We start from the raw sequence: 22971 nt of genomic DNA on the forward strand, positions 1-22971 counted from the left end.
AAAGTCAATCAATGCCATTTTTCTGCAAACTGGAGAGACATACATCGCATTTACTGTTTAAACAAATCCTTTTTTGTTTCCAAAAATCAAGGAATAAAAATACTCACTCATCCTCTTCTCGAGGTCTCTTTAATGGCTTTATATCCTCTTTAGGAGGAGCAAAATAGCCATCATCTTCAGGTTCATCTTTAATTCGTGGTGGACTGAAGAGGGAAAAAAGACTAGTTAATGAGACTGGGAATGTCTATAGTTTGTTAAGTACTGCAAAGTAGGGATAAATCATCTCACTGAGAAGTAGTTAATACAAGGATAACAACATGCACTTGTACAAATTATAAAGGTTTTCACTTCCTTACACTTAATTCTCACTACTGTGAGAAGTAGAACAGTAGAAGTATCTACTGTGAAGTAGGCAGTATTGCCCGCCATTTTACAGGTGAACAGGCAGTATCAAAATCTGGGATCAGGACTCCTTAATCTAAGTCAGTATTCTTTCCTACTGCATCCTTGCTGTCTTTGCCAGCATGACCCAAACCACAACATGAACATGTATCTAAACCCACCAATGATGCGAACTGATTATTCTAGTACCAAAGCTAAATACAGCTTTTATAAGGAAGGGAATAAAAATTTATTTCTCGAACTTGTATCTTAAGATTCTAATGGAAAATAACCTTAGTTACATGGAAAAATAACTAAGCTCACATTACAACAAAAGAAGTGCATGTGCTAAATGACAAGAAACTGCAGCTATTCCAAGCCAAATCTATTCATTGTTCAACTTCCTCCCAGAGTTTACTTACTTTATACACAGGAGAGTGCCTTGCCCTATTTTTGTTAAGACTTTTTGCCTTCGGAATACAAAAAGATGATTCTCTTAGACAACTATTTTGAACCAGAAACGAGGAAGGAACAAGTTAAAAAAAAAAAAAAAACAAAACACACACACCACACACACACACACACACACCACACACACCACACACAAAACCATGGGACCAGCAATCACCAAACCTTGGGATGTTCCCTGGCCTGGCATAAGTCAGCAGAACCTCACAGTTCACAGACAGAAGCAACAACAAAGCTACCTCAGTACAGGGAATGCCTCCCACATGAAACCATCTGTTTCTAAGGGGTCCAAGAGATAAGCATCCAGAGTCAGCTGCCAAGAACACTCAGATATCACAGGGTTTCAATGCTACCACCCCCCCCAATTCCCCAAGCATACTGGATCCACTTGCTTGTAACAGAATCTGAATGTTTAAAGAGATCAGTTTTTCTTCCTTGCACCTGCACACTCCTCAAATGCCAATCTCTATAGCTGCTTCTCCTCACCACCGGAAATTACTAACATAGTGTCAAGAGTCCAGTATCTCCAAACACTTTGCACCAGAAGGAAAGAAACACTGTCATTCACCCAACTAGTTAAGTAAATGCTAGATCCTAGTACTATCATGGGTGAAGTTAACAACATGTGGGAAGGGTTACTAGGCCTGAAGGAAGAACTTGTAAACAATTACTGTAAAACTGTGTTCCACCCAGTAAAGTATCTGGATTGGTCCACAAAAAAAACCTGCAAGCTAGCAAGCAGTCTGGCAAAGTGAATGGAAGGCTGCCTGGAAGGCTGTGTTCCTGATCTTCTAACATGGAATTTCTGAAACTGAATCCTGGACTACACACCAAGTCCAGAGAGTCTATTCGTATCTTAGTGTTAGTTTAATGAAAGTCCTAGGTGGTCTCTTGGCAGCAAATAGCTACCCTGTACTCACTGTGAGAAATCAGAACAACCTAGGGAAGCTTTCAGCTCCAATGCTTCTGACTTGTATCATTCTGCATTCCCTAGAACAGTTACAAAATGTGCCTGAAGAGGGCACCTGTTTCTTCTAGTCAATGGACTCAGAGTACACAGAAGAATTTTCAAAACTGTTCTCAAACGAAACTGAAAGTTCGAAGTTCCAAGGAGGCAAAATTCCCCAACACTGTGCTCTAGTTAATAGGCAAACCTTCCACCAATTCTCAGAAAAACCATTCTGTCATTCAATAGAACAAATGAGAATATATGACCATAAACTTTTATTTTTTGAAACCAGAGGGGACTTTCAGTTTTTTTTAGGGAGCTAAGGTTGATGAAGAGAATCAAAATGGCAAAAACAGTACAGGAAACCAAACTCGAGAGTGCATTTTCCTCTTCTTCTTGAAAAGAAATCGTGTATCTACACCAATCCCTAAAACATATATCAAGTAAGCTTCCACAGATGAGCCTCAGAATACAGTAGTGCCCCCTTATCCACAGGGGATATATTCCAAGACCCTCAGTAGATGCCTCAAACCGCAGAGTACTGAACCCTATATATGCAATGTTTATTCCTATACATACATACTTGCAATAACATTATAAGTTAGGCACAGCTAGAGATTAATATAATAATGAAACAGAACAATTATAAACACTTTAATAAAAATTGTTTATGTGAATGTGGTCTCTTCCTCATTAAAATATCTTACTGTACTATACTCATCCTTTCTTGTGCTGATGTGAGATGATAAATGCCTATTTATAGGATGAAGTGAGGTGAATGATGTCGCACTGTGCGTAGCATTAAGGCTACTACCGCCCTTCTGACGGTATGTCAGGAGGATCATCTACTTCCTGACCGTGGCTAAATGAAACCACAGAAAGCAAAACTGTGGATAAGGGGGGATTACTGTATTACTAAGGAGGAATTCAGAGTAGAGTTTTCTTCAAGAAATCCATAATTACTACTGACTGAATATGAAGTTTCTTTTGGGGGTGATGAAAATGCTCTGAAATTAGAAAGTGGGGTAGGGGGAGGCTGTACAACCTTGTGAATGCACTAAAAACCAAAAACTGAACACTTTTTTTTTAAGAAATTTTTTTAATGTTTATTTTTCAGAGGTGGGGAGGGGCAGCGAGAGAGGGAGACACAGAATCTGAAGCAGGCTCCAGGCTCGGTCAGCACAGAGCCCAATGCGGGGCACAAACCCACAAACTGTGAGATCATGACCTGAGCCAAAGTCAGACGCTTCATCAACTGAGCCACCCAGGCACCCAAACTGTACACCTTTAAAGGGTGAATTTTATGGTATGTAAATTATATCTGAATTTTTAGAAATTTCTTCCTGTCAATTTTCTCCACTGAAAATAGCCTTCTGGACAATGTGCTGGTCAGTTTCACTAAATGACACTTTGGAAATGCTTAGATTGGCTTAGAGCAAGTCCTCTCACTACTGACCTCCTTGGGAACCTAGAGGTGGGTCAAGTCAGTATTTTATTTAAGTTCAGACAACACTACAACATGCATAGCTGGCCAAGAGAAAGAACAGCCAAGGTAGCAGAGGAGTCTTACCTAGAGAAGCCATTTTCCTTCTCCTTTTTTATTTTTGCATCCCCAGAGGCTCTAACCTGAAAATAATAGTAACTGGTTAGTACCTTGACAGGACTAAATTTGAAGAAGCCTCGCTCTGATTTGAGAACATGTGGTCTCAATTCTTGATCACAGACGGACTTATTATTAGCAAAACTGAACAGGTGAACTAAAGGTCTTGACATTTTCCTAAGACTCATTTTTTACAGTTCTTCAGGGTGAATTATCCAATTTACTAAGAAATGTTTCCCTTCAAAATGACAGTTTTTTATCATTAAATGATGGCAGGTCCCCTCCCGCAATAAATATACTCCACCTCTCAAGGATTTGCCCTTGGCAGTGTGCAGAGAAAATAAAAAACAAAACAAAAGGTAAAGATGAAGGACAATGAGCAAGAGGTGAAAGAAGGTGTAATTTTCATTACATTCTCTTTCATATTGTCTGAATTTACCAAGTACCAACACTATTTTCTCAGAAACTAAAATAAAAATGATTTTTTTTTTAATGATTTACCACTCATTTGCAGCCAGATGAGCCTAGCCATTTTGAGAAGGTCTGTACTGGTTATGGAACCAAAAGCCACAAAGGGCACCAGCATCACTAAGTTTTCACTCAGGAAGGACCTTCATTCAACAAAAGACCAACATGGCATTATGCCTTTTCCCAAAAACAGAATTATTTTCCCCACGAAAGAAAGCTGACATTTCCAGAAACTCTACATTCTTCATTTATCCATATGCCATTTAAAGTTAAGATAACGATATGGATAGATTTGGTTCTGTGAAATTCAGTGGTAAAGGGCTTTGGTCTTCATTGCTTAAGACTGTGACTGACGCCGAAGTCTCCTGACAGAGACCTTTTCACTCAAAGGCCAAGGGATTTTACTATGCAATGAAGGTACTTTCATTACCTGCTTTTATAGATAAAGAAAATGAAAAGTACATCTCACAGCTCTTCCTTCCTCATTGGAAAGAAAGCTCTGTACCTTTTCCTCCTTTCGTTTTTCCTTGTCTCTGTCTTTGTGTTTGTCTTTATGCTTTTCTGAACTTCCATCTTTGTGTTTGGTTTTCTCCTTCTCTTTGTGTTTCTTTTCAGAATCTTTATGTTCACTGTAAAAAGAAAAAAAAAGAAAAGAAAGAGTTAGCCCAGAGTAGGGACCACAAGGGTTCATTTCACAAGATCAACTCACAAGATACCCTAAGATGACATGAAACCATGGAAACTTATAATGCTTTAAACAAACAATCCTGACAGAAGGTTCAAGTAGAAGCTCTTGGCTACTGTACTTTCTTTATTCTTGTTTGATGTTTTTATGTTTTCGAAGGAGCAAAGAAACCAAAGAGAGAAACAGTCATTCTAAACATACCAGGACTTTTTGTTAAGTGACTAATAATATACAGACTGGGCTTCTACAATATTCTACCAGCAAAACTATGATGGAAGCTCCAAACTGAGCAATCACATCTGAGGTGAGAGGGTAGAAACAAATGACACAAAAATGCATTTGGTGACTATGTACACCCAATGACAGCCCAACACAGTAGATGTTTCCTGCTAGCTTAACTAGGAAAGGCTCGTCCCTTCTAAAAAAAAAATTTTTTAATGTGTATTTATTTTTGAGAGGGAGGGAAGGAGGGAGGGAGAGGGGGAGGGAGAGAGACAGAGCCCATGCACGTGAGCACACGCGTGCAGAGGGGGGAAGGGCAGAGAGCGTAGGGGGCCAACAGGACAGAGGATAGGAAGCAGGCTCTGCGTTGACAGCACAGAGCCTGATGTGGGGTCCGAGCTCACGTACCATGAGATTATGACCTGAGCCGAAATCAAAGTTGGGCGCTTAACCGACTGAGTCACCCAGGTGTTCCAAGGCTGGTCCCTTCCAGAGGTGGCTTATAAACCCTGCAATAAGAAAAGACCTAGCTAAAAGCAAAGACATATCCTGTGCTAAACGTTTAAAGCCTTGCTTTTAAAGGGGTTTGTAGACGGGGAACCTTGGTGACTCAGCTGGTTAAGCGTCCGACTTCGGCTTAGGTCATCATCTAGTGGTGAGTTTGAGCCCCACATCAGGATCACTGCTGTCAGTACAGAGCCCACTTCAGATCCTCTGTCTCCCACATTCTACCCCTCTCCTGCTTGTACTCTCTCAAAAATACATAAAATATTTTTTTTAATTCATTAAAAAATTAAAGGGTTTTGTGGACATACTGGTAACCACTGTAAAGGAAACTGCTCCTCTGGAAAACTAAATATGACATTACAAAGCAAGAGCCATTAGAATGTTCACACCCTAGGAGCACCTGAGTGGCTCAGTTGGTTGAGCATCTGACTTCGGTTCAGGTTGTATTCTTGGGGTTCGTGAGTTCAAGCCTGATGGGACTCACTGCTGTCAATGCAGAAGCTGTTTCGAATCCTCTTTCCCCCTGTCTGCCCCTCCCCCACTTGCACTCTCTCAAAAATAAAAACATTTAAAACAATGTTCATACCCTAGGATCTAGATCCTGGAAGTTTCTCTTTGGGAAATAACATTGCATAAAGATGTTATGCAGCTATCGTGCTATAATTTGTAAGCCCTACAGATATATACATACAATGCCTATGACCACAGATGGAAAAAAGGAATATATAAAATGAGTGCAACTATATAAAAGCATGCATGTGGATAAAAACTAAAGAGGCAATAAGCAAAATCACATATTTAGGGTGGCAGAACATCAGATGACCTAGATGAGTGTTTTCTTCAGTGCGCTGGGCAGGTAGTTTATGAAACTTGTTTACTGCACCAACCAATATATTCCACAAGTTAACAAAAGGAGGGTGAACTCAAGTGCTATGCACTGGGGAGCCCACCTTAGACACAGGAAGCTGGCAGCAACCCCATCTCACAGGGACAGTCAGGCCTATAGGTAGCATCGGCTCCTGCCTACCCTGCCACCACACACTGAATTTCCCATCTGTCATATTTAGCCTCAGCCCAGAAAAAGGAGATTTTACCAACAATGATCTCATTAGGCTATGTTCATCCCATGGGGTTTGTTCTAAAGAGATTTGGCCAGCACACCTGGGTACATAAAAGGCCAAAAGGGAGAAACAAATGATGGCATCCAGTTAGGGGAGAGGCGCAGAAACTGGATCAAAAGGGCATCTTCTGTCACACACATCTCTTTGCTTGAAAGGAGCCTCAACTCGAGGTAGGCATTTGGGTGATAAATAAGCAAAAGCTTTATGAAATCTAGCCAGGAGGACAGAGGAACTAGTAGGAACAGGACTACAGGGTTAGGAAGATCCAGGAACGGTCAGATAAAAGAAAATGATGTCAACTTCCACTTGTTTATATACCCCTCCCTCTGTTGCTCTCATCAGGTTGTTACTTAGATGTGCCACAAAATGAAGTAGCAAGTTTCTCCATAGGCAAATTTTCTGTTAACTCATGAAGGCTGAGCCCAGTTCAGTGTACTTGGAGGCATATGGTGACAGTGTCCCACCATGCTTCTTGTGCTCAGCATGATAACGATGTCACCTCCATTTAGTGTGTTCTCCTAACTGGTTTTTACCAAGATGCAATGTTTTACCAAAATATTTATTCTTTACTTTGTACAAAAACGGCTCCCGACTCCCTTAACACTCTTACTTCCAGTTCTCTCCCACTTTAGACTGACTAACCAAAGAGCAAAGATGCCAAGATTGCCATGAATTCTTCAGAAGCTTACACGTACAAAACCCCATTACAGCAAACCGTGTGAGCTTACTATTCCATTAGATGAGCACTGTAGTTTTAGTGCTTTTTAAACATTAATTATAAGAGGAATTAATGGCCATCTACACAAGTTTTTGCCTAAGAGCAAAAATTTGGAACAATTACATCCATAATACCTATGGATAAATACCTCCCCTCCCCCCCACACACACAGTAAGAAAAACTCCCACTTTCCAAAGAAGCATTGTGCTTGGTATTTTCACATACATTTCATGCATCCTCACCTGTGAGGTGGATTTTATTATCCTCTTAGACTGATGAAGAAACAGAGGAGTCAGTGTTTTCAAAGTCTAATTCAAAGGTACAATGTTAGAAAGAAGGGAAGTTGGGATTTAATTCAGTATTTCCACCTCCAGTTCAAAGTACTTTCCACTAAATCAGTACCATTACTGTCATGAAATTGATACCTACTACTTAAAGTAGACCGGTATTAGAGAAAGATGCATGGCCAGTCTGAGATTTGAAACACAAGTCAAAACTTTATTGTACCATCAAGGAGAAACTTTCTAGAATAGACATCTTGGATATCTGAAATGATAAGACCTTTGGGATAGTTGTTCCTTATTTTTTCTTCCCATGAAACTATAAACAGTTATTTAGGAATCTAAGTTTAGGAACGCTCCATCTTCCTTTCCACTTTCCTTTCTTTCTCAATGAAAGCAATTCCTAGAAAGACATCAGTCTGTTTCGCTAGGAAACTGCTTTCTGGCCTTTTGGCCATCACAGCATGGAACCTACCTGTAAGTGTACACACAGCCCTCCAGTTTTCAGCTTTGCTGTTCATTATCATACCAAACAGAGATCAAGGAAAAGAAGTCAGCAAACAACAAAGCAATGTGACAGTACCCAGGCCACCCCCAGGAAAGTGAAAAAAGTCAATGATACTTCCTCTGCCTACATAACGAGAGGGAAATCTACTCAGGAAATTCAAAGTACCGGCTAGGTAATACCCCTTTTATAAGTCATAATTAAACCAAAGACCAGAATGAGATGGGAACTACTGATGTGACTTTCCAAAAGAAACTCACTTTCTTCCATTCCCAATCGTTTAGATGCAAGAGAGCCAGTAAGGATTTTATACTAAGTGAGCTCAGATGACAATTTAGGACTGTTAAAAATTAGAGTTTATGAATCCCTGAACACAAGGCTAACAAGTCTACTTGTCAGGTGCTGTTCCTGTCCCTGTGTCCAAAAACAGAGAACAGAGTACTGGAGTCCTACCCCCTCATCCATAACTCCCATGCTGGCAGGAGTGCTGGCAAGGAGCAAGACCCAGTGTCAGTCTTTCCTGGGAATCTACCTGAAGTGGCAAATGCATGTGGGGTACAAAGACCTGTGATACAGAAGCATGTCTAAGGCTGCACCATGGAAGGTTAGAAGCAGGATTAGGTCAGTGGTAGATAAATGGAGCCAATCTGGATCAGTTAGACTGACTCATCATCACTGAGGATTTCCTAACATGTACCTCTTTTTCCAGAAGGCTTAAACTAGTTTTGATTTTCATGGTGGCTTAATGAGCAGCATCTTTTCCACTGATAGTGAGTTGATACAAATTCTGACCAGTGTAGAAGAGTTCATATGTTGACTGCTTGTCTTGAGAGAAATTACCTTCATCTTTATTCTGATCCTTCCAACTTTTCCAACATAATAGACACAATGTCAGGGGCACCTGGGTGGCTCAGTCCATAAGCATCTGCCTCCGGTTTCAGCTCAGGTCATGCTCTCGCTGTTTTGTGAATTCAACCCTGCATCGGGGTCTGCGCTGGCAGCACGGAGCCTGCTTGGGATTCTCTCTCTTCCTCTCTGCCCTCCCCCACTAGCATGGTCCTTCTGTCTCCCTCTCAAAATAAATAAACTTTAAAAAAAATAGACACAATACGTCAAAGTCACAAAATAGACTTTAATATACTGGCCAATTCAGAGGCAGTGAACAGATGACTGAAACACTGAAGAAATTTCAGTGGGTGACATAAGAGACATCAACTAGGAGAAAGGCTTACTACTGATCATAGTAAGAAACCCAAATATAAGAAAAAATGCATTTTAAGAATGAGTTTAGTCTGGAGGAGCCCGGGTGGCTCAGTCGGTTAAGCGTCTGACTTCAGCTCGGGTCATGATCTGGCGGTTCATGGGTTTGAGCCCACGTCAGGGTCTGCACTGATAGCTCAGAGCCTGGAGCCTGCTTCGGATCTGTGTCTCCCTCTCTCTCTGCTCCTCCCAGCTCACACTGTGTGTCTCTCTCTTCCTCTCCAAAATAACTAAATATTAAAAAAAAAAAAAAAAAGGAAAAATTTAAGAATGAGTTTAGTCTGGGATATACTGAAGGCCAAAATACAGACAGTAGCTAACATTCCTAGAACTTCTGTAATGGTCACATTTTTGGATGAATATAATTTCACCATTAGAATCCTGGGAGAGAAAGTACCAATTATTGGCTATGTTACAGAAGCTGGCTCCTTGGCTTAGGGCTCCTGTCTGTCTGGGGTTAGATCCACCACACTAGCAGAGCCTGGACAAGCAAAAGGCAATGCCAAAGAGAACAATGGAAAGATTCAAAGCCACATCTCCCAGATTCTACCAAAAAAGTAACCCATGCTACACTATTTTTAAAGTGACAGTGAAACCTTTGGTCCGTACCTCCTGCTGGAGCTGAGTAGACAACAGAGAAGGTTGACCAGGGTTTCTAAGGCACTGAGGCAGAAGTGTGGAAGTAGGGGAGATGGCAGCAAGAAGCCAGGAGAAAAAAGTATTTCCTTTTGTCCAGGGAAGGCACTCTGGTACCTCTTTAGGGGAAAAAAACACAACAAACTTGTGTCCGATCTTCTGGGAAGCTAGGACGTTGGCAATGGGAAACCATTTAAATCTGTTAAAGAAAACAGAAACTGTCCTCTATCACCAATAAAAATATTTAACAGATGGGGACATCTGGGTGGCTCAGTCGGTTAAGCGTCTGACTTTGGCTCAGGTCATGATTCATGGTCCGTGAGTTCGAGCCCCACGTCTGAGCTCTGTGCTGACAGCTCAGAGCCTGGCGCCTGCCTTCAGATCTGTATCTCTCTGCCCCTCCCCATCTCGCGCTGTCTCTCTCTCAAAATAAACAAACAATAAAAAATATTAAAAAAAAATTTAACAGCACTAGTGCCATCCCCCTTCCAAGCAGTTTAAATCCTCATAACAAACTCTTGAGATAAGTATTAGTATCTCCATTTACAGATGTGGAAACTGAGACACAGAAAAGTAAATCATCAACGAATACCTCTAATGAGAGTCTAAAGATTTAAACTCAGGCAGTCTAGCTTGAGTCAAGCACTCAATCACTGTTATGTCACCTCTCAAAACAAAAAAGAAAGACTGCTAGGGACAGAAGGAGGCTTTCTATCTTCTGAGAATAGGACTTAGCCACTAATGGCCTAAGAGAACAAACTCATCCCTGCTACTGGGCCATTTCTCAAGGAAGCAGAGCACAGCCAATGGGGAATTCCTATGGGAGAGCCTAGAGAGCTTCAAAGCTATGGAAGGAGGACATTCATGGCTCCTTCAAGGAAAGCAGGCAATTATGGCTTAAGTAGCGTTTGCTAAATAAAAAATTCCAGGTAAATTCACAAGTTGTCTCTGGATCAAGAACCCAGCAGTTTCTGAAAGCTTCTAAGAAACGAAGATTTCCTCACTATTACAAGTTACTAAACAAATCTGAGAATTATCAAAACTTTGTATTGAATGGAATTTTAGAAAGTATTTATAGACCCCTCATACCATTTGTGGCTAAGTCCTGTATCTTCCTTTCTCAAGTGTTTTCAAATGGCTTCTAGCTCCCTTCAGAATTAAGTCCCAACTTTGCAAAATAACATTTAATAGTTTTGCTTCAAGCTGTTTTTTTGAGTCCCATTTTCTATCCCACCTTCTATTAACCCAAGGCCTACCTAAATGGATTCCTTCCAGAGCAAAGCACATTACAGCCTGTCCATGTTTGTATAAAACTCTTCTCGCTGTCTCATGTCATCTTTCTAGCCATCATCTTCCCTTGTCAAGACCTTAACAGTCTTTTTAGTGGCTAGCTCAAATCCTCTTCCTACCATGAGATCTTTAAAAATAAATTATTACAGTTCATTATAATAGGGCTAGACAGAATTGAAAACTAGGGCTTCCAAATTGGATGTTATCAATTAGCAACTATTAAACTAGATTCTAAGATTACGAAAACTGACAGCTCTACTTTATCTGAATGACACTCTACTAGGATTTAAGGTCACCGTCACCACCACCCTCAATTATTTAGTATGTTAAACTTTCCAAAGACTTTTTATCTACCTAATTTCACTGACTTCTCCCCCAACAAACCTGAAAGGCTTACCAGACCAATACTGCTATCAACAATTGACCAAAATGGAAAACAAGATCCAGAAAGAAATAAATGGTTTGAATCAGGACACACAACTAGTAAATGTAGGACACACAGTAAATGATAGAACCTGGACTCTCAACTTCTATTTTTGTGTGCTTCTACTAAATAACATTGACTCCCACGTGAATAGTGGTGGTACTTCAGTTTTGTTTCTCAACTACTCAACTTTACCTACCTACTTAGGTTAACTGTCCCCCCACCCCCTCCCCGCCAACATGCTGATATAGGGATCTGCAGATAAGTGGCAGGGCGTTGGCAAATAGCTCACAAAAACGAAAGCAAAACGTCGTTTAAATTTGATTCCTTTAAGAAAACGTCCCCTGAGAAATGGATACTTAATCCCAGTGTATTTTCCTAAGATCATACATTCTCTCAATTCTAATTCAGGTAGAGTTTGAAACTGAGGAAAACAGAAACCAAAAGCATCCTTATCCTCACATGTTTCTCACACTGTACAGATTAGCACTGCCAACATGGCTGGAAAAGCACTTCCCTTACTATTTCACAGCAAAGCTTTTCTATCTTCCCTGGCTTTCCACAAATTTGTCACTCCAGCCTGAGTGCCAGGCTTAAAATTGGCCAGAGACGCACAGTCAAAAAACCAGCAGGGACTGGGGTGGGGGGAGGGACTCTAGCAGGAGGAATCTTGTTTTTAATGTATGATAGTCCTTTATTTCTAAAAACCAACCCCCCCTCAACACACACAATTGCTTTTAATAATGTTGTTTACATAACAGGCCCAGTATTAAAGATAATTTATGGCTAAGATTGTAACTTTCAAGAAAGTATCCAGTGAGATCCCACAAGCCCAGTGATTCCTCAGCATCTAGAAAGAATATTCCTTTGTTTCTTTTGACAAGATTTATATATATATATTTTTTAAAAGGACCTGACGGGCTCAATATTAATGCTAAAAGAAAGAAGCAGTGCCAGAGATAAATAATAGAATAAATTATTTTTATTTGACTTTGATATAAACTCTGTGTTATTACGGGCCAAAAAGGCAGTAGTCAGAGATGGGGTCTTCATAGGGTCGGAACTTAATGAGATTAATACTTCTATTACCAAAACTTTCAGGGATTTGGGGCCCAAAGAGAAGAGGCAGTGCCTGAAAGGTCTGGCATTTTAAAACCTGAGCTGCCAACCACTGCATATAAGAAAGAAGTGCTTGTGTTAACGCAGTTCAGCTATACAACTAACCTTTCTCAGGGAGATTTTTTTCTTTTTACTAGAAGGAATAATGTAGTGGGGAAAAAACACAACTCAGAAGCCCTGGTCTCTCATCCTTGCTCTGCTACCACACCACCATGTGACTTCGGGCATGTCACCTCAGACTCTTGACCACACAAAGAGATAAGATGGAATGATCTTTCATACCCTCTTCCCTTATTTTGTACCTTAAGTAAGAACAATACAGGAGAATGTATATGAATAAGATGGGATCTCCCGAGGGATGGGATGGGTCCACATCCCGTCCTGTCTCAGCAGAAAGGCTGGTTTCCCTTTCTCTGGCATTCCAAGTATGCAGCACATGTTACTGTGTGGGAGAAAGAGGTCTCCTGGACCTCCTTTGGGTCCTAAGTGTACTCTGAGAATAACTGATGCTAGTATCTAACAGAAAAGAAAAGACACAGAAACACATTAGTGTAAAACTTGTTTCCTTATAACACCAACAAAATCATGCCAAACTGATTAGCGAATATTGGAATCAAATGAAGTTTTAAGAACACATGTTAATAAATCTTAATTATTCTGGGCTTTTGCTACAGAAGGAAAATGAGAAAACCAAAAACTACTAGAAGATCAGAAGTCACTTAAAAAAAGGAACACAAACTGAAACAGGGGCACACAGATGGCTCATCAGGTTAAGGGTCCCGACTCTTGATTTTGGCTCAGGTCATGATCTCATGGTTCATGGGTTCAAGCCCTGAGTCAGGCTCCCACTGACAGCACAGAGCCTGCTTGGGATTCTCTCTCTCTTGCCCCTCCCCTGCGTGCATGCTCTCCTCAAAACAAATAAACTTTAAGAAAAAAAAAAAAAGGGAACACAGTGTACAGGATTTTAATGAAATACAAATATATACCAATTCACTGCTTTGTTGCAAGAGGTAGTATGTCAGTAGAGGTCAAAACAGGAAGTATTTAGAGTCTGCTTACAACACGTCATCTGGTTAAACTGTCTTAAACTTACATGTGAATAGAGATCCAGGGCTAGATTTAGTCATTTACTAGATTTAGTAAACAGAAATTGGGCCAGGTTTTTCAAGCCTCTGGCAAACACAGGCTATTATTTCTTACGTATTTTGATAAAAATGAAGAAAATATTGAATGAATTAAATGAAATATTCAATGAATTGCCTATGCTATAATCTTGGGAAAGTATGCTTGATAGATGTACAAATACCACCTCCTCCTATTGTGAAACTGTTCACAGTTAAAGAGCTCTCACAATAAAGACTCCTCCTGACTCCTCTGAGTCCCTCTAAATGTGTAGTGATGCACAGGAACTGAAGAGGAGTTAAGAAAGGTTAGGTGACCTAATGAGCAAGGTCATGGGAGACCTAAGCAGAGGGACCAGGATGAGGCTCTCTTCTAGACAGAGGCAATTAAGCTACATTGGGCTTTCCAAGAAAAGAACACAAAATAATACTCTTTTATTTTTAGAAAGGAAGTTTTGGTAAAACGGCGCCGGCCAAACGGATGTCCCAAAGCTTTTTCTGCCACTTCTACCTAATCTTTTCTCACACAAGGATAAATTTTGGTTGGTGAAATCAGATGTACCAGAGAAAAAGGGATTCATCTTAAAAGCTTGTTTTTAAACATTAACCTCCGTTTCTCTTAAGATCTGTGGTTGGGGGGGGAGAGAGGGGGGACAGATTCATGCTAACACAGAAATTTAGCATTCTTTAACAGCATTTTCCTCAGGATGAAGTTCTTCGTGGTCAAGGATTTTCTTTTCTTTTTTTTTTTTTTTTGGTATTTCATATCAACCAGCAGAAGAGAAGCACAGCAGGCAGGATAACAATACTTGTTTCACATGAGCCAGCAATCCTACTCCTAAGTATTTACCCTAAGAATTGAAAGCAGGGACTCAAATAGAGACTTGTACACCCATGTTCACAGCAGTGTTCTTCACAACTGCCAAAAGGTACTAACAACCCAAGTATCCACCACATAGGAAGAGACTTTTTTTAAATGTGGTACAGACACACAGTGGGAGTATTATTCAGCTATAAAAAGGAATGGAGGGGCGCCGGGTTGTCTCGGTCAGTTGGGCGTACGACTCTTGATTTTGGCTCAGGTCATGATCCCAGGGTCATGAGATCAGGCCGTGTGTTGACTCTCGAGCTGAGCATGGAGCATGCCTGGGATTCTCTTCTCCACTCTCACATTCTCTCTCTAAAAAATTTTTAAAAAATAAAAATAAAAAAGGGTATGGAATCCTGATAGGCAACAATATGGATGAACCTTGAAAACATCAGATTAAGGGGAAATAAGCCAGACACAAAAAGGATAAATATTTTGTGATTCCCACTACATTAGTACTAGAATAGGCAAATTCAGAGACAGAAGTAGAAAGAAGTTGCCAAGGGATGGGGTTGGAGGAGAATGGGAAGGAATGGTCTAGTGGGTTTGGGATATGAAAAAGTTCTAGAGATGAACCACTGGTGATGGTCGTACAATACTGTAATGTACTTAATGCCATTTTGAAAGCGCAAAACACATTATGTATATTTTACTAAAACAAGAAAAAACCTGCTGAAAAATGGCAAGCGCCAGAGGGAACTATCTCGTCGAAGATTAAGAGTATGTGAAAGAAGAGAGAAGATGGCAACTCGTGTACCCACAGGTCATCCATGCACTGATCCAATACATGCTAGGTAAGTGCCAGCTATCCACCAGGGACTATACAAAGCCCTTGAGAATGCAGAACAAAACAGACTTCAGCTCTCTCTGAGAGACTTTAAGAGTCTAAGGGGAATACAAAGAAGTTAAAGAGACAATTATATAACACCAACACAACTTGGCAATGCTGTGATAGGAATGTATTCAAGGTTCAGAGAGCACACTGAATTCACACTCAAATATGAGGGTGGGCAGAAAGGGATACCTGAAAGAAGTCTAAGTTGTAACTAAAAGAATGATATTAAGAGGGCAACAGAGTACTCCAGAAACCAGTAATCGCATATTTTAAGGCATATTTTAATAGCATGTTTAAATTCAAATGAGATTAGGGGCACCTAGGTGGCTCAGTTGGTTAAACATCCAACTTCAGCTCAGGTCATGATTTACGGTTCGTAAGTTTGAGCCCCCTACAGGCTCTGCGCTGACAGCATGGAGCCTGCCTCAGATCCTCTGTCTCCCTCTCTCTCTGCCCTTCCCCCACTTGCACGTGCCCATTCTCTCTCAAAAATAAACATTAAAAAAAAAAGTTTCCCAAGATTGGATATGGAATATGAGAGAAGGGTAAATGGCAAGAGAAGTAGCAGATGGAGAGCCAGAGAATTGCTACGTGCACTGGAAGGAGAGGAGAAAGGTGGCCAGAAAGTGGAAAAGGACAGATGCATGAAAGCAAGGAAGCTGGTTTAAGGAGGAGGGCTGGGCCCAGAATATAGTGTATCTCAGAAAATGCTTTAGGTGTCAAGAATCTGTATTCTGCTGTTGTTGAGTGGAATATTCTATAAATTCCAATCAAATCAAGTTAGTTTGTGGTGTTCAAGTATTCTACATAATGATTTTTCTCTCCGCTTACACTATCATTGAGAAAGACTTAGCAAAATCTGACTATAAATTGTCCATTTCTCTCTGTAGTTCCATCAGTTTTTATTTTGCGTATTTTAAGGCTCTGATATTCATACATAAACATTTATAACTGTTATGCCCTCCTAATTGGTCCCTTTTATCTTTATGAAATGAACTTCCTTATTCTTGGCAATACTCTCTGCTCTCAAATCTACTTTGGTAGATGTTAATACGGGCTGAACAACTATAAACTGGAGAAGAAAAGATACACGTGAATGGAGACTGGATTCAACTACTGATATTAAATTCACCAGAGTAATGAAAATGGAAACTAGATGATCGAATGGTAAGAAATTAGTGAGTGGTGGGGGGAAAAAAAAGACCACAGGAGTGGTAGATGATACATAAAAGCAATGTCCCCACTAGAGAAATTTATCTGGTTATTTAAAAAAAAAGTTTTACATGTTTTTATTTATTTTTATGAGACAAAGAGGAGAGAATGAACGAGCAGGGGAGGGCAGAGAGAAGAGGGAGACACAGAATCCAAAGCAGGCTCCAGGGTTGGAGCTGTCAGCACAGAGCCCAATGCAGGACTCGAACTCGTGAATTGGCGAGATCACAATCTGAAGCTGAAGTTGGACACTAAATCGACTGAGCCACTCAGGCAGCGCCCTTAATCTGGTACTATTTAATGATTCATAGACTTATTCATAAAGGAATTCATTAGAAATATCTTAACATTTTTTAGTGGCTCATAAAGAACAGACTTGGAAAAACAATTCTCACTTTTGACTTTCTGTATGAGCAATTATGCCAAGAATGATGCACTTCTAAGAAACTCTAGGATAGAGGTACTTATTCCAACACACAACTGATCTTTACGTTCCCTTTAACAAAACTTAGGCCACTCTGAGGATATCATATAGCACTGTTCCCCAACAACTGCCTTTAACTTAAAATGGAAGCATAAGTCCTCAACAAGGGGTCCCATACCAAGATACGCAGAGTCTTTGGGCTTAACCACTTGCTTCCTACATCAAAAAGGGAGCAAGCAAAATGAAAACATCTTTCTGAGGCTTGAATCCCTGAGGTAGCACTACTGAGTTTCATTTATATTGGTGGTCACTGGCTTCTGTAAGAGTGAACCCTTCTGATAATCTCATGAAACTAAAAAATGCTCTCTCCAGGAAAATCTCATATATCCAACCTTTGCAAATGATTTCAGGGGCTCATAGACCATGGATGCTCAAGGTAAGAAATTTTAATTTATGCCTGCTTAAAGTACAGAAAGAATATATAGAGAGTCTCCAATCCAGTCACACCTTTTTATCAAGCAAAGTTCTCTGGACCTCATGTGTTACAATGAATCCATAGCGGACTTAGTTAAAATTATATTTCTAATGAAATATATATGAAAGAGGATTCACCATACTTGCTTTGTAAACCTTGATGTGAACAATAGCCTTCCCAGTAAGGCCGAATTATCAAGGCTATACTCTTAGCAACTCTGGAATCAAATGCAGTCTCTGCTTTACTTGCTATTCATGCTATTTACCCATGGCTCAAGTTAAGGCCTATTCAGGTGAGCCAAGCCACAGTCAACCCACTGCCAAATGATGAAGGACTTGCTGGTTTAACCCTACCTGTTGCTATGCTTGGACTTTTCTCGGTCCTTCTCCTTGTCTTTCTGTGTTCTTTGTGCCCGGTGTTCTCGATCTTTATGTTATCTTTGTGTTATGAGAATCTGCAACCGTAAGAGAGAGTCAGTTAAGAAGAGTCATAAGCTATCTCCTGCCCACCTATCTTGACAAGTTGGTCAAGAAGCACAATGACACAACTCAAATGGAAGGTAGCCATAACAGCACACTCCACTGGAAGGAAAGATTTCACAAAGCCGCCCAGACAAGGCATCCCATTACCCTGCCTCTAAAACCAAGACATGTGTTACAAACATGAAGGGGAAATGGGAATGAATTCTACTATAAAAGGAAGTAACAGTTTGGCATTCTTCTCCCTGTATCTGGTAGTATTGAGACTAAGTCATAACTGATACAAAAGGATAAATCTTGAACACTGACTCTCGAGATGGTTATCTACATAAGTTCTGGAAAATACAAACCTTAGGAGATATGCTTTTAAATCAACTTTAATAAAGTATAATTTCTATGCAGAAACATACACAATTTTTAAAGATACAGTGGTGGTAAGTCTAACAAACATATGCACAGGTGTAATCCCCATCACAATCAGATTGAGAACAATCCCATCACCCCAGAACGTTTCCCTTGCATCCATTCCCTGTCAATCCCCATCTTTCCCCCCCCAGCCCCCTCCTGCTGAAAGCAACCACTAATTTGCTAGCACTATGGATATGTCTAAAGTTTTATATAAATGAAATCATACAGGATTTACTGTTGTGTCTGACTTCTTAGCATGATACTTTTGACATTCATCCATGTTGCTGGATCTATCAGCAGCTGGTTTAAGATTTTACTGCTGAGTGGAATCCCACTGTTATGGATATACTGCAATTTACTTATTCCCTTGTTGATGTACATCTGAGTCGTTTCTAGGTTATCATGAATGAATCTGCTATGAACATTCATATATAAGTCTTTTTGTAGACATGTTTGCACTTCTTTTGGGGTACATACTTAGTAGTGAAATCACAGGGTTATATAAGTATATGTTTAACTTAAAAAATTTTTTTTAACATTTATTCATTCTTGAGAAAGAGACAGAGCATGGAGCGGGGGAGAGGCAACGGAGAGGGGGAGAGACACAGAATCTGAAGCAGGCTTTAGCCTACTAAGCTGTCAGCACACAGCCCAAGTGGGGCTCGAACCCACGAACCGTGAGATCATGACTTGAGCTGAAGTCAGACACTTAACCAGCTGAGGCCACCCAGGCACCCCAGTATATGTTTTAACCTTTATACAAAACTGCCAAATTGTTTTCCAAAGTGGTTGTACTATTATATATTCCACCAATATGCGTTAAGAGCTCCAACTGCTATAATTCTCTAACACTCAGTACTGTCTTTAATTTTAGCCATTCTAGCAGGTATGTAGTGGTATCTCACTGTTGTTTTAATCCAGCTTCCTAATTAAAAACGGGCATCTTTTCACATGCTTACTGGCCTACTCATGTATCTTCTTGGTGAAGTATCTCTTCGAATCCTTCTCTCATTTTAAAAACATTTGTCTTCTGGGCATCGGGTGGCTCAGTCAGTTAAGTGTCTGACTTCAGCTCAAGTCATGATCTCACGGTTTGTGGGTTCAAGCTCTGCACTGGGCTCCACACTGACAGTGCAGAGTTTTGCTTGGGATTCTCTCTCTCTCTCTGTCTCTCTCTCTCTCCTTTCCCCATGTGCACGTGTGCTCTCTCTTTCAAAATAAACTTAAAAAAATATATATACACACACATACATATGTACATATATACATACATATCTGTATGTATGTATATGTATACACACACACATATATGTATGTATATATACATGTATGTCCTCTTATTGAGTTTTATAAGAGCTCTTTATACACTTTAGATTACAATTTTTTTGGCTGGATATATGTATTGTGAATTTTTCCTAGGAATTTTTACAGAGGTAAAGGATAGGGCACATTTTTAAAATTATAAAGATATCCAGTTGCTGTAGCGCCGTTTCTTAAAGAGATAGCCCTTTCCTCATTGAACTGCCTTGGCCTATATGTTGAAAATGAAGTGACCACATAATCTTAAGTCTTATTTCTGGACTCTATGACACAAACACCACACTATTTTGACTACTATAGTTTCACAGTAATTTTCTTTTCACAGTATGTTCTAATATCGGGTTATAAAAGTAGTTTTGTTCTTTTTCAAACTGTTTTGGCTACTCTGCGTCTTCTGCATTTCCATGAAAGTTTTATATTGTTTGCCAATTCCAAAAAGAAAAAAAAAACAGCTGAGAAGTTTGTTTTCACAGGACAATGTGGAGAAGTGACATAAAAAATCATTAGGTCTTTTGATCTGTGAACATGGTATCTCTCTGCATATTTATGTTAGTGACTCTTAAATTTATGCATATGAGAATTATTCCAAGGGCCTATTAAAAATGTGGCTCACTGGGTCAGGTCACACCAATGCTGAATATGAATCAATTGGAAGTTTATGTACCCAAACATGTGTGGTAGTTTTTTAAAATCTGTCCAACAGATTCTCTGACACTTCTCTGTTTCAAGAAGTGTAGCCTAATTTTCTTCTCCTTGAGTATAGGCTAAATCTGGTAACTCGTTCCTAAAAACCAGGATAAAATGGAAATGTCAGTATGAGACTTTTGCCACCAGGTCATGAATGTGCTGGATCTTTCTTCTTGCTCTGGGGGAGCCAGGTGCCATACTGTTAGGACACTCAAGCAACACTAGTGGAGAGGCCCATGCAGTGAGAAAGTGAAATTCTAAGAACAGCCATCGGAGGAAACAATCTCAGAAGTAGGTCCTCAGTTTCAGTTATGTCTCCAGACAACTCCAATTTCATGACAGACCTGAGCCAAAACCACCCAGCTAAGCTGCTCCCGGATTCCAGGCTCACAGAAACTACATGAGAAAAACAAGTGTTTGTTGTTTTAAGCTATAAAACTTTGAGGGTAACATGTTTGTGTAACACATGTTCTGTGTAACAATAGATAACTAACAATAATGTGCAGGCAATGTGCATGCTCATCCCATTCCTGGCTCACAGCAAAAAAGCCACATTTGGCATAATCCACTAAGCATCTATCCTGTGCCAGGCCTAGAGAAACAAAAATTTGATGACCATATCCCTAGCTATAAGATTCTCATCCCAAAGAGATGGGAAAAATAAAATCATACGGTTGTCAAAAAAAAAAAAAAAAACCTTAAACCCAATCTTCCACTTAGCACACAGAACCCTCTAACTTCTCGAAGTCTCAAGTCTAGAATTATAAAATGCTGAGTCAATCCAATACACAAAGGTGGTGACCCCTGTTTACGACAGTAATAAATACCCACATTATGTCTGCCCCAAACTAACAACTTACGGTTTAAAGCCACAAGAATAACAAAACATGCCACCAGCACTACAACCTGGAATGAAGTCTGTGTGTTTTGATTTTGTTTACAGGTCAGATTTAACAAATAAGAAACAGAACATTAGGATCTGCTATTATGGCCAGAGTAATGGCAAGGACACAATATTTTTTTTTTAATTGCTCTCTGTATAAGTTAACACATACATAAACAAACATATTAAAAAGACTAGAAGACAGACACCCAAATGTTAAAGTATCTCTCTGTGGTTGGTAAATTATGAGAAAACTGAGATTGTTTGTTACTTTCTTTGCCTTGTTTTCCAATTTTGCCCATGATGAATCACTTATATAATAAAAGCTATTTTAAAAACCACCAAGATTTGCCAATACTCATATACACAAGGAAAAAGTAGTTTAATTCATTAAAAAGCACTAAACTTAAAAAAAAGGAAACTAAGTAAAGATGAACTGAAAGTAATTCCAGGTAGGTTTCAGGGAACTATTCTGCCAATACATTATCTTTTTAAGGGCACAAAACTTCAAACTGATTTTAAAGCCAGGTCAGGTCTTTTAAAGCAATTGCTAATCTAAAAACTCGTAACTAAAATGTCTGGTAAGAAACTTAAGGCTGTAGCTAATAATCCAATGATATAAATAAGACTCAGGTCAAAGATATAAAACCAAGTGCCTTAATTTCAAAAGACGTTATTACATATCTATCGTATCGATCATATGCTCAAACTGTGCTATGTGTGACATGACAGGTACCAGAAACTCTAATATATGACAACTTCAAATATGTGAATGGCTATAGTATAGCTCCACATGGCAGGCTGGGTCCTCCGAGAAACTGACAGAGAGGTAAAATGAGACACCTGCAGAACATCAACAGTGTATAAACAAACACAATTACCAACTGACAGAGAAACTATAGAGATGATCTACACCAGGTAAATTGATAAATAACCTCTACAGATGCATACAGAAGTACTTCCAGGTAAATGCTATCTGGAATTTGCTTTAAAATATGCTCAAGGCAAGAAAAAAAATCAGGGGATACGGGGAAGATGAAACAAGATTGGCAAAAAGTTGAGTTACTGAAGTGGGGGTGTAAGATACATGGAGTTCATTATACTACTCTCTCTACTGCTGTTCATGTTTGAAAGTTTTAATAATAAAAAGCTGAACACTATCTTTAAGCTTCTTCCCTTCCAATCCTTTACTTTTTTATGACATAAGGATACAAGGAGAAGACTAGCTTAGCCCAAGAAAGGATTTGTGTTAAGGAGCAGAGAGAGAAAAGTTTGATAGATAACATTAACCCATGAGCCAGGGTGTCCTACTCTAAGGGTGACAGGGAGCCACTTCAAGCAGAAAAGGAACAAAATAAAAGCCATACTAAAGATTAGTTGAAGGGCAACATGAATGGAAAGGTAAAATCAAAATAACTAGCTAATGGTTTTTTAAGCAGTCTAGGAAAAAGTGATAGCAAGGAGTGGAGAAAGAAAGGGAAAATGTAAAAGCATGCTGAAGAAAATGGAAATAGAACCCAGTCCCAGTAGCTCCATAGATTGTGTATAGTAAATACATTCAGAGGAAGAGTCAAAGAGAACTCAAAGACTGGGTGTAGGTGATTAGGGGAACAAGGTGCTTT

The 22971-nt window shown here is 39.7% G+C and overlaps 1 protein-coding gene and 2 long non-coding RNA genes across 5 annotated transcripts in view; all 3 read right to left on the reverse strand.

Annotated features, from left to right (window-relative positions):
- Positions 1 to 127: 127 nt before the first annotated feature.
- Positions 128 to 4407, reverse strand: LOC115510097. The gene is made up of 4 exons (XR_003967609.1): positions 4372 to 4407; positions 3369 to 3424; positions 804 to 885; positions 128 to 203 (listed from the first exon to the last, which is right to left on the reverse strand). It is a non-coding gene; the product is annotated as an uncharacterized LOC115510097 (long non-coding RNA).
- LOC115510096 lies at positions 4405 to 8358 on the reverse strand. Of its 3 annotated transcripts, none has more exons than XR_003967607.2 (3): positions 7876 to 8358; positions 7362 to 7427; positions 4405 to 4495 (listed from the first exon to the last, which is right to left on the reverse strand). It is a non-coding gene; the product is annotated as an uncharacterized LOC115510096 (long non-coding RNA). The 3 variants fall into 3 exon arrangements; XR_003967608.2 differs by having other exon boundaries at positions 7362 to 7391; positions 7876 to 8327; XR_003967606.2 differs by lacking the exon at positions 7362 to 7427 and having other exon boundaries at positions 7876 to 7931.
- A 9567-nt stretch (positions 8359 to 17925) lies between these two features.
- The window catches only part of LOC115509840, a 42032-nt gene continuing 36986 nt past the window's right edge, over positions 17926 to 22971 (reverse strand). Inside the window, exon 5 of the mRNA XM_030309102.1 lies at positions 17926 to 18026. Coding sequence (XP_030164962.1) covers positions 18001 to 18026 — 26 coding nt within the window. The 3' untranslated portion in view covers positions 17926 to 18000. The remainder of the gene's footprint in view (positions 18027 to 22971) is intronic.

The sequence above is a fragment of the Lynx canadensis genome, chromosome A3 (genome assembly GCF_007474595.2).
Source record: "Lynx canadensis isolate LIC74 chromosome A3, mLynCan4.pri.v2, whole genome shotgun sequence".
Lineage (NCBI taxonomy): Eukaryota > Metazoa > Chordata > Mammalia > Carnivora > Felidae > Lynx > Lynx canadensis.